The sequence below is a fragment of the Scyliorhinus torazame genome, chromosome 13 (assembly GCF_047496885.1).
Source record: "Scyliorhinus torazame isolate Kashiwa2021f chromosome 13, sScyTor2.1, whole genome shotgun sequence".
NCBI classification, from domain to species: domain Eukaryota; kingdom Metazoa; phylum Chordata; class Chondrichthyes; order Carcharhiniformes; family Scyliorhinidae; genus Scyliorhinus; species Scyliorhinus torazame.
The window spans coordinates 150,427,282-150,439,975 of NC_092719.1; the positions used below are offsets into that span (position 1 = coordinate 150,427,282).

Here is a 12,694-nt window from a genome sequence, read left to right on the forward strand (position 1 = left end):
CGAAGACGCTTATCCTCTGACTGTAAACCATGTGTGTCGGCTACAGCCTCCTGCCAGCTGTTACTCTCTGCTGATAGTAGTGGTAATGCTACTCGACTACTAATCCAGAGACCCAGCTAATGCTCTGGGGATATGGATTCAAATCCCACCATGGCAGCTGGTGGAATTTAAATTCAATTAATAAATCTGCAATATTAAGCTAATCTTAGTAATGGTGACCATGACAACTAGCATCTATTGTTGTAAAAACCCATCTGGTTCACAATGTCATAATGTTCTTTAGGGAAGGAAATCTGCCATCCTGGCCTGGTCTGGCCCATGTGTGACTTCAATCCCACAGCAATGTGGTTGACTCTTAATTGCCCTCAGTTCAAAGGCAATCAGGGATGGGAAACAAATGCAATTAATGAAAGAATAAAGAAAAACAATCCTGACTTTCCTGTGAAACTGCAGGTTTGTGAACAGCAGGCTGTACCTGCTCCTGTTAGTCATCATAGTCCTCAGCTAAGGTCCAACGTATACACAGTATATGCAGCACCCAGGATAATCTGATAGATCAGAGCTCCAAAAATATCAATCAGACATACCAGCTTCTTGAGTATAGAAGACGCATCCAAACTAGTAAATGTAACTACAAAATTGGATTACACAGTGGTTAGCACTCTGCCTACCAGCATCAGGGACCTGTGTTCAATTCCAACCTTGGATTATTGTGTGGAGTTTGCAGGTTCTCTCGTGTCTGCGTGGGTTTCCTCCATGTGCGGCTTCCTCCCACAGTCCAAAGATATACAAGTTAGGTGAATTGGCCATGATAAATTGTTCCTTAAAGAATTATACATTTTATGTTGTAAATTTTGGAGGTGGGATCATGTGACAGTATCATTTGACAGTACAAAATAAGTAATTCACTGGATAATGACTGCATCTCAGACCTCAAATATATCACAAACTAATTTGAAGATAGCTGCATAAGAATAAGTATTAAAAGTTTCAAGGTCCCAGTGTCTGCATGGGTCTCACCCCCACAACCCCACAAAAAAGATGTGTAGGTTAGGTGGGTTGGCCACGCTAAATTGCCCCTTAATTGGAACAAAAAAGAATTGGGTACTCTAAATTTATTTTTTTAAATTAGCTTATTCTTGGAGATCTTCAAAGTTATTGTGAGAAATGTGTTAAAATGTGATCATCTTATCCATACTTGGAGACATGTTTTGTATAAGATCAGGTCCATTCTCAAGTACACAATAATAATTTACGCATAATGCAGTTTGTTGATCTGTCTGACACATTTTGTTTTTACCTTACAGATGACAGAGGGCAGACACTGTCAGGTGAATCTCCTAGATGGCAGAAAATTGGAACTACTGGTTCAGGTACGATCTGACAAGCAAACAGACAGATCAGCTACTATTTCAGCAGTTTCACCCATTTCAATTAAGTTCTTTCATGATTTGTATCATTCCATAATCAAGAATTTTCATCCAGAATCACGAATATTCAATATTAATTAACCACGTGTAACAAATCAGATAAAATAATGAAAAGGTATATAGGGGATACAGAATTTCAAAGCAGTCAGACGGAGTACAACTGGAATCATAACCTGACAGCAGCAAACATTAGTTGCTTGTTCACATTTTTTCACACTTGCATAGATCTTGCATAGATCTTACGTAGCGCATATAGTGCAGAAGGAGGCCATTCGGCCCATCGGGTCTGCACCGACCCACTTAAGCCCTCACTTCCACCCTATCCCCATAACCCAGTAACCCCTCCTAACCTTTTTGGACACCAAGGGCAATTTAGCATGAACCAATCCACCTAACCTGCACATCTTCGGACTGTGGGAGGACCCGGAGCACCCGGAGGAAACCCACAGAGACACGGGGAGAACGTGCAGACTCCACACAGACAGTGACCCAGCGGGGAATTGAACCTGGGACCCTGGCACTGTGAAGCCACTGTGCTCCCGTGCTGCCCCTTGTAAGATTATCTTTGTGACCTGAAACACATTCCCACTTTGTTTTAATCACACTCAATGCCATTGACTTTCATGTGCAAAAGTTTTATAATATGGAAGCGTCGAAGCCAAGCGTCTGACTGAAATGTATTTGTTCCCCCAGGTACTTGTACCACATGATACCATCTTTAATAGCCCTCAGTTAGAAGAAAATTATCAATCCCATTACAAGGTGCATTGCATAATAATTTAAATTGGGCATTACGTAAAATGCAATTCAGATCAGTTTCTTTCAATTCGTCTCATGACGTCAGCTACACTGACCAACTCCAGTTCTAATTATAGTGTAAATTTATATTTCATGTCAAACATCCTTTGGTGCAGACAGAATGAAGGGCTTTACACAGTTTTCAGTTCCTTAATGTACGACGATGGGAAGGCCTTAGATAGTGGTCTTTCCCCATTGAGTCTTTGTGCCCCAGCCTATGGTATAACCCTCAGTGTGTATGCTTGGAATGCTGTACATCTTGTTATGCTAACCTGTACACCCACTACAGAACAAAATAAATATTGACCTGTGAATCACATCAGGTGAATGCATTATTTAACAATGTGGAAAATATGGGTTTAACTCGCTATTTCAAACAGAGTGCCATTACTTTTGTCAGATATTTAACTGAGCAAATAAGAATGACGCATTCCTTCCCACAAAGAAAGAATGTGGCAAAACCAAATTACATCATCAGACAAATCTACCCAGACTAATCCAGCACTGGATGAAGCAGCAGCACACATTAACATATGAGCCTTCATGTCAGGAAAATAGTGGTCAGCAACAGAAAAATGACTTCAATTCATATCCAGTAGGATTTTTGCTTAAATTAACTTGCTGGGCCTGCACCCTCCAGTGACTGAATAAATTATTTGCATTTGATGCTGCTAGACCACACAATTAACAGTTAAAGGATCATCCCAACTTTGTGCTCAGTTTACCTGTGTTTGGTTATCACAAAGGCTGAGATTTTTTTGCTCCCATTTTCATTGGGCGGGTTTGGTAAGGGGGGCAGAAAATCTAGTGAGATGTCGTGAGAATCGCATGGATGGGAGATCGGAGAATCCCACCACAGGTAAGTAATTAGAACCACAGAATTCCTACAGTGCAGAAGGAGGCCATTTGGCCCATCAAGTCTGAACTAAACCTGTGAAAGAGCACCCCCCCCCCCCCCCATCCCATCCATAACCCCACCTAACCTATATGTTCTTGGATACTAAGAGGCAATTTAGCATGGCCGATCCACCTAACCTGCACATCTTTGGACTGTGGGAGGAAACCAAAGCACCCGGAGGAATCCCACGCAGACACGGGGAGAAAGTGCGAACTCCACACAGCCACCCAACGCTGGAATTGAACTCAGGTCTCTGACACTGTGAGGCAGCAGTGCTAACCACTGTTCCACCATGCCACCCATTGAAATAAATGGGATATTTTGGTAGACATGCATTGATAAAGTAACAAACTGTTTGCCAGTAATAGAATCCCTTCAGTGAAGGGGGCTATTCAGCTGTTGTCTGAAGCAACTCTCAAAGAGTACCCTACCTAGGCTCACTCCCCCGCCCTATCCTCATGACCCCACCTAACCTTTGGACACTAAGAGGCAATTTACATGGCCAGTCCACCTAACCTGCACATCTTTGGACTGTGGGAGGAAACCGAGCACCCAGAGGAAACATACATTGGGAGAATGTGCAAACTCCACACACACGGTCACCCAAGGCCAAAATTGAAGCCGGGTCCTGGGCGCTGTGAGGAAGCAGTGCTAACCACTGTGCCACCACTGGAAATCTGGGCTTGAGGTTAATAAACTCTAGCACAGACCTCAAGGCCTTTGGAAAAATGCACAAAGACAAGATCTACAGACACTACCCTATTCACCTGTGGTCAGTACACCAGGCAGAATCTTATGCCAGCAACATGAATCTTGACCCTCGACAGGGGAAGCCAGTGAGAGACCCGCACCACCTTTTTCTGAAGACCCACAGATATTTTTTGCCAATCAGGTGCTTGGCAGACTAATCAAGATCAGGAACCCAGGACTCTGCTGATATGCTCCGAAAGGCGGGGGGGGGAGGGGGGGGGGGGGGAAGGCGGGGGGGGCGAGGGCTCACGATGGCAGGCAGAGGTCAGGGAGGTAGATGAAGAAGATGAACAATGGAAGGCAGCGGAAAGACCGAGGGGAGGGAAGTTGGACCCCAACACGGCTGCATGAAAAGCTCACAAACAAGGGGGTCAAATGGTTACCACATCGTTTACTGGAAGGCTGCAGGTGCGGTGGGTAGAGGTCCAAATGGGGTATGGATGCCTCTCACATGATGGGCTGAGGGGACGGTGGTTGAATCGAAGAACAGACTTCTAGTGGCTGCCAGCCTTTTCCCTCTGGGTTGCTGACACCTTGTATGGTCTGGTGGTGACAGGTGGGCTTGTGGGAGTGAATGAGTGTGCTGTTTAAATATGGCACCGAGACCTTCGAACCTGTCAAACACGATTTCCCTTTCATACAATCAAGCAGGGGCACCCTGGTTTCATTATGATTTTCCAAATGTCCTGCTATTACTAACTGAATAATGGATTCTTGTATTTCCCCAATGACAGATTGTAGGTTTTGTGGCCTATAGTTTCCTGCTTTCTGTCCCTCTCCTTTCTTGAATAGAGGTGTAATATTTGCAGTTTTCCAATCTGCCTTGACCTTTCTAGAACATTCCAATCAATGCAGCCAATATCTCTACAGGCTCTCCTTTTACGACACTAAGATGCAGGTCATTAGGTCCGAGGGGTTTGTCAACCTTAAGTTTCAAGGGCAGCACGGTGGCACAGTGGTTAGCATTGCTGCCTACGGCGCTGAGGACCTGCGTTCGAATCCCGGCCCTGGGTTACTGTCCGTGTGGAGTTTGCACGTTCTCCCCATGTCTGCATGGGTTTCACTCCTGTTGCTAACTTTTGGTTGGCTCTTAAATGTTGCCCGTTGTGTTTTTACTTAATTTGCTCTGTTTCTATAACCTTTGCTCTAGAGTCGCCAGGTATCTTTATGATACTGCCACGAGGTTCAAGTTCAAGTACTGATCAATAACTCGACACACCAATTAGTAAGATTCAAATGAAAACACATTCAAAACACAGTCAATCACTACTCATGTATAGAACTCTACTTTCTAGACTATTCTCTATCACTAAAAGGCCTATACTTAGCTTCAGAATTGGCCCACCAGGTAAGGGGAACAAATGGCCTTTCGTTCGATCTGAGTCTGCAGGATTCAAAAGCTGGTATGGACTGGTAGCTAGGAGCGCCTATCTCGTAGCGTGCATTGACTGGAGACTTACTTGGTTGATGTGGCAGCTTTGACAGTTCACTCTCAAGGGTTGATAGAGTTGCTGAGTGACCCTGCCAAGAAGACCGATTTGAACTTGGGGACTCTACTTTATAGGCCCCAGGGGCTTCCCGCCGTTCGGGGCGAACCCCGTACCTGGTTCCAAGTGATTGGACTGCATCCCGATCACTTGGATCGATTTCTCCACTCCTGGAGTTGTTCCCTGATCGCTGGACAGTCCCTGAGTGTCCGTTGGCCTTCCTTTGTCTTGGCTCCTGCTGGCGCCGAGGAGTTTGGCTTGGCCTTATTCACCTTAAGTGTTTCAATTGTGCTCGGGGATCACTCATTAATATGCAGATGGCTGCTGGTTTCAGTGCTGTCTGGGCTTTTGCAAGTTGTAATACACAGGATTTCTGCACTTGCTAGTTTTTGCCTGTGTTGGCTGAATTTCCCTGCAGCCTTTGCGGATCTCCATTTTAAGTCGGGAAGTGGCCAACCCAGGTGGCTACACTCCCACAACCCAAAAGATGTGCAAGGTAGGTGGATTGCCCACGTTAAATTGCCCCTTAATTGGAAAAAATAATTATGTACTCTAAATTTATTTTAAAAAAGAAAAAAAGCCTTAAGGTTCATTAGTTTTCCTGGTAATTATTTTCTAGTGATTGTGATTGTTTTAATTTCCTCCCTCCCTTTCGCCTCTTGATTTTCTATTATTATTGGAATATTTTTTGTGTCTTCCACTGTGGAGACAAATATAAAATAGTTGTTCAAAGGTTCTGCCATTTTTGTGTTTCCCCCAGTCTCATCATTACTATCATTCAAATTAGGAGTCAGCACAAACAGATGTTGGGTACACACATATTGAGATCCCCATGTCTTTCTAGGTCTTATCCAATATCTAACCCCACCTCCCAGCTATTACCCAATGATGTTTCCACATACCGTTCTAAAACTGAAGGATTAGAGCAGGGTATCCAAACATTTTTAGTCACAGACTCCCAAACATTCTCATAATGACTCTCCCTCACACACACACACTAAACACGTCTCTGTCTGTCTCACACACACACAAAACTCTCTCTCTCGCTTTCACACAGACACACACACGCACACATGTCTCCCCCTCTCAAACACACATGTTTCCCACTCTCACTTGCATCTTTACAATGAGGAAACATGTAGGGCGGGATTCTCCGTAGCCGAAGCTGATATCATAATCGACGATCGGTCGGAGAACTGACTCCGGCAACAAAATCGAGGCCGGTGCCGGTTTGATGCCGGTCAGCGATACTCCGTCCCCTCGGAAATGGCGTAATCGCATCGCACTGCATTGCAACGGCATTGCCGCGTTATTGGCCGGCACTGCCGAGATGTCCGTGATGGGCCGAGTTCCCGCCGGTGCGGGACACGTGGTCTCAGCCATGCGGGAACCCGTTGTGGCAACTGCGGACTGTGTCCAGCACCGCCACACTCGGCAGGATCCTTGCCGCTGACCGAGGAGGTTTCCGCGAGGGCTGGGGGGACTAGTGGGGGCTGGCCAGGGGGTGGGTTGTGGGGTCACGGATGGCGGATCGGGTCCGCGCAAGTCCGACGCCATGCTGTATGGCGCGACCGTTGCAGGTCATCAGCCGTGCACATGCATGGCCCGGGACCCGGCCGTTTTTAGCACGGGAGTCGGGCGTTTCACCTGGCGCCGCTACAAGCCTCTCACCGGTCCTGGATTCGATGAGGGTTTCACGCAGAATGTTTTTTGGTCAAAAAAGACCACTTGTGCTCAGCTGGCGTCAGCGTTTAGCAGCTGAAACGTAGAATCCAGCCCATATTTTTCTGAAAGTACACCATATGGGGGAGAGAGTGAGATGCAATTGTACTGTTTGTAGATTTATGAAAATAACAATTATGAATAGAAACTAGCCCTGTGAAAATCAATTATATAATTTTCCTCAATGTACATTGTTTACAAAGCAATCCGATTATTTATCTTTAACGTGTTCTTATTTTATGCTAAGTTGACTGATATTTATGTTATTTTGTAGCCAAAGCTTTTGTCCCGTGAGTTGCTGGATCTGGTGGCATCTCATTTTAACCTCAAAGAGAAGGAGTACTTTGGAATAACATTTATTGATGACACGTAAGTAAAATACTCGAATCGTAAACTGCTGCACTGCGGCATATGGAAGTGGTGGCACATTAGCTTTGCTATTTACTGTAGATTAGTGCTGGAATTAATTCAGTTAGGGCGTGGGTACTCGCAACCTAAAGTCCATATAATCTTTCCAGGATAAATATCAGAATTAAACTGGAAATTTAGAAGCTAAGTCTCCGAATGAATCCATCCAAGCACTAAATTTACCACAAGCAGTTTTGTTGGTTGGAAACAAATTAACCTGCTTCGATGTTGTACTGCAAACAATATATTCTTTTCGACACAAAAACAGGAAATGCTAGACAATCTCAGAAGGTCTGACAGCATCTGTGGAGAGAAAAGGTCACTGTCCGTGTGGAGTTCGCACATTCTCCCCGTGTCTGCGAGAGTTTCACTCCCACAACCCAAAGATGTGCAGTTTAGGTGGATTGGCCACGCTAAATTACCCTTTAATTGGGAAAAAACAATAATTGGATACTGTTTTTTTTAAAAAAAGTTTTAATCTGTGGAGAGAGAACGGAGCCAACGTTTCGAGCCTGGATGACTCTTTGTCAAAGCCTAGTCATATGTTCCTAGTCATATATTCTTTTCATTGGTAATACTGCTTTCTGTGTCAAAATGTCAAGGAACAATGGCATGCCTAACTTGAACAAATACTAATTTTTAAAAAAAGACTACCTTCTAATCTTATCATGTAAATGAAAGGGCTGTGACATTTACTGAGCAGCTAAAAATATTCATCACCTCCGCAGAGTTTTATTTAAACCAGATTGTTCTTTGTCACTTTGATTAAGCACACCAATTTGGTGAACTAATAGTGCAACTATATACCAAACTATCTAATTTTCTTTCCTTATCTGGTATAGACATTGGTACCATCTTAGGGGAGATGGCGGCATAATTGCAGTATCACTGGATTAGAAATCCAAAGGCCCAGGCTATTGCTCTGGAAACACGGGTTCAAATCCCACCACTGCAGCTGATGGAACTTAAAGTTCAGTTAATTAATAAGAAAATATCTGAGCTGGAATTCTCCGGCCATTGGGATTTTCTTTTCCTGCTGGCAGTGCACCCCCGCTAGTGGGTTTCCTGGGAGCGTGGAGTGGCTTCAGTGGAGAATCCCATTGACAAGTGGCAGGAGTAGAGAATCTTGCCCCAGTGAGCAGCTTGCCACCGAGAAATACGTGACTGGGGGATCGGAAAATCCCGTTGCTGGAACTGAAAGCTACTCTCAGTATGGTGACCACTCTCATTGATTGTTGTAAAAATCCATTTGATTCACTAATGTCCTTTAGGGAAGGAAATCTGCAATGCATACCTGGTATGGCCTACATGTGACTCCAGACCCACAGCAATGTGGTTGACTCTTCATTGATCTGTGAAATGACCTAACAAGCCATTCGGTAGTAATGAACCATTACATTAAAGTCCAACTAAAGTCAAGAAGGTGGCTCATCAGCACCTTCTCAATGGCAATTGGGGTTGGCCAACAAATGTTGACATTGCCAGTGACACAAACATCCCGTGAAAGGATAAAACAAATTTTGGTGCCTTAATTAAGATCAGACACCAAGTATACTTGTTTACACATACTATCATAGAATCACTAAAGTGCAGAAGGAGACCATTCGGCCCATCAAGTCTGCACCGACCCTCTGAAAGAGCACCCTAACCTAGGCCCAATTCCCCATCTTGCAACCCTTATAGGGGCAATTTAGCATACCCAATCAACCTAATCTGCACATTTTTCAACTGTGGGAGGAAACCGGAGCACCCATAGGAAACCCACGCAGACACGGGGAGGACGTGCAAACTCCACACAGATGGTCGCCTGAGATTCCCTGGCGCTGTGAGGCAGCAGTGCTAACCACAATGTTTTGCATTATTTCACATATTCCACTACTTCAATGTCTAATGAAAGGTTCGTTCAGTTAAACGTGTGACCATTTATACATTGTTTGGGCAGAAGGGAGTTATTTGAATCAAAAGAAATGATGACTTAAAAACCTGTGGAACGCTTACTAGTTTGAGGCCTTTAATATTGCAAATCAACTACTTAAGGGCCTATGCACTTACAAGTGTATTCAAAGGGAGCCTCAATTCATTAGTCAGATTAGATTCATAATTGCTTGAAATAATAGTTAGAAAATTGCATGCTGTCACATACGTTTGTAATCTGTGTTAGCACCGAAGAAACTGGCACCTGAATTGAAACAGTAAGTTCTTGAAATCGATGACTAAAGTCTGTTGCATTGATGAACATAATGAAAAAAGCTCATTCTTGCTGCATGCAATTTTCTCGAGATTGTTCTCACAAAATTGAATTTGTGAAATATTGCTTGTCGTCATGTATGTCTTTATGACACTATAAGGAGGTCTTGTGGCACAGTCGTAGTGTCCCTACCTCTGGACCAAAAGCTCCTGGTTCAAGTCCAGCAATTGATTGTTGACCATGGAAGAAACCCTCATGATGCAGTTCAACAGGCTGATGATCTGCTTGGGAATCCTTCCACCAGTTCTGCTACTCTGCAGAGGGAAAAAAGTATGTGCAAAGAGTCGCTAAACATATAGGCAAACAGTAAAAGCGCTCAAACACTTTAATGTTGTATGATTTCCCTCTTCTATGTCTAAAGATAACATGAGACTCAACTAACATAATCATTTTTTAACAAAGGGTGGTGTCCTGGTGGATTTGAAGATTAGGGCATTTCCTTTGAGTATATTTGCAGTTCACACCCTCTTTTATGTTGGTACCATATGAACTGGCCAGAATAACAAATATAAATTTGAGCAATATTCCACAGACCTATGAGATAGAATAATTTACTGGAAAAATTTAAAGTCACTGGTTTGATATTTAATGATATTTTGTTTTGTAACATTTAAAATTTTCACTGCTGTTCCGAAGAATCAGGTTACATTTCACATATTTTTCTGCGAGAATCAATTAATCTGCAAGAAGAGTGTTCTGCTGGGAATATCCTTATCAACAGCCCATCCCATAACCCAGTGGATTGGGGTTCAGGTCTCAGCCAAGACTGCAACTTGTTGCTCTCAAGCTTACAATACATGAATTTCCAATCAATTGTTAGTTTGGTGATTCATATTCAGGCGAAAAATAGCCAGGGACTATGACTCAACAAACTCTGTCCTGGAACGCGCACTGTGGGAAAATTTGGAATCCTACACACCCATTTCTCTCAACAGTTGGGAGTGAAAAGCTCAAAAAGGGAGGATCCCAACATGGAATCAATTTGGAATAAAAACAGGATGCAAACAGGCATGCCTCCACAGGTTGTATTCCATGTTAACAATGTGCAGTTCATTATCTTGCATGCCATCTTGCTCATAGAAGTGCCAGGCCCCTCTGGAAACCATTCAAACCTCAGTTTATTCCTCGTGATCCCATTCAAAAAAAAAAAAAAAATACCAAAGTCTAACTTGTTGTTCTTTTAAAACATAAATTATGCGGCATTCTGTAGCTAAAGTCGTGTTATAATTTTGATCAAATTGCTATATTTATTAGCGCTACAGCAATGTTCTCCCTGCAACCAAAATTCACAACAAGTTTGTTATAATGTCAAAATTTATTCTACTTTCCTGTATGGGTTGAGCAAAGTTTTTCCTGGAACTTGATAGTTCTGTACTCTCACGGTCAATGACAATACAGGTCTGAATGCTCACAGGAGATTAACAATGTTTTAAAAGTAACTGCACAGTAAGCTTACTTGGTGCAAATTAATTTCACTTAAAAGAACATCTAGCCTGTTTTGGCATTCTTGGTAATGTGCCTTCATGACGTCTGCTAAAGCTCAAAAGATTTCTCATTCTATTTTAATAGCTGTGAAGTCATACAAGAAGCCAGCCTCCATTGTGGGAAAGATCATTTGCTCCTGTTAGCACCTACTTGCTGCAGTCTGGCACTGTTTGCTTAATGGGTTTTCCCCCTATCTTGAGTGCAGCCTTTGTCCTGGCCCTGTTGATCTTGGCAAAGGAACATGGGAGAATCCTGTTTTACACTGCAAAAGGTAGAAGGTTATTCCCCAATTTCCTGTAAAACTGAACAAGTTAATGACGCTCATCTTGCAGCTGGCTAGAAAACTAAACCCCCATCACAATGTATTGGCATAATATGCTCATAGGTGTGTAACTGAGAGTAACTCCAAACTCAAATGTCCATAGCACTATTTAAACAGTCAGCAAAAATGAGCCCCTTGTGGGAATAATGAATTTATTTTGCAATTAAAATGAGATAAAATTAGCACATTATTTTGAGAGATGTGTATTGAACTGTCACCATCATGTTTTTACCATCACATTGTGCTGCAATTATGGAGGAAGGATAACGCTAACTTCTGAATACTGATGCACCTATTTCCTGCATGAAAATAACTTGTTCTGCTATCCAAAAGATAATTGGATATTGTACCGCACATTCATATTAAGTCCTCAAGACATGACTCTTACATTGAAGCAATTCAGCGATGTTGGGCAAAGATGAAAAAGTCACGTTTATGTAACTCATCTAATAGTATTTTTAAATATTAAATGCATACTGAAAACAATCAACATGGTGGAATCTGAATTTGGGTAATAGGAATCCATTTTAGTGGCATATCATTATAAAAACTGCTAACTTTTATTTTAAAATCTCTGGGTAATTTAAATATCTGCTAAGCTTCCTGGTTCAGCTCCGTAATGAACTGTAGTCCTTTGTTCACACATAGGCGCACTGTGACATACAAGTAGGTTCCATGCCAAACAAGCAAATCCAATTCCAATTTATTTTAAAAGGCTAACAGGGAAAAGGGTAACTTCCCCAAGCTGTGAAAGCTATCTGTCAAATTCAATAGCAGCTATTTGACTAGGGGTGTACTTAATTATGCCTGTCTCCAGCATAGTATCTCACATCACTGAAAAAAAATGACAACAGCAGCCCAGTCACACAGCATTCGCCATGTTCTTCAATTCAGTTCATGTCATTAGAACAAAAGAACCACCTGTGGCAGAACTCATTCTGAAACATCGTTACTGTGGCAACCGCCAAAACTTTATTATTTCCATTCAATGGGCTTGTTTTCAAAATCTTTACAATGGCATGAACCATTTTGAGTACATTTAAACAGTAACACCATTATATTGTAATGTATCAGTTGGCTTACTGAGTTTATTTCTCTTTGAGAAATGCAAAGTAATTTATTTACAACTGTAATCCATTAAGTAAA

At 42.7% G+C, this 12,694-nt stretch overlaps 1 protein-coding gene across 4 annotated transcripts in view; it reads left to right on the forward strand.

Moving 5' to 3' along the window:
- The window catches only part of LOC140388314 (FERM domain-containing protein 4B-like), a 500,956-nt gene that overhangs the window by 254,716 nt on the left and 233,546 nt on the right, over window positions 1-12,694 (forward strand). For all 4 annotated transcript variants that reach the window (XM_072472276.1, XM_072472277.1, XM_072472274.1 and 1 more), the window contains exons 2-3: window positions 1,308-1,373; window positions 7,360-7,454. In XM_072472276.1, coding sequence (XP_072328377.1) covers window positions 1,308-1,373; window positions 7,360-7,454 — 161 coding nt within the window. The remainder of the gene's footprint in view (window positions 1-1,307; window positions 1,374-7,359; window positions 7,455-12,694) is intronic.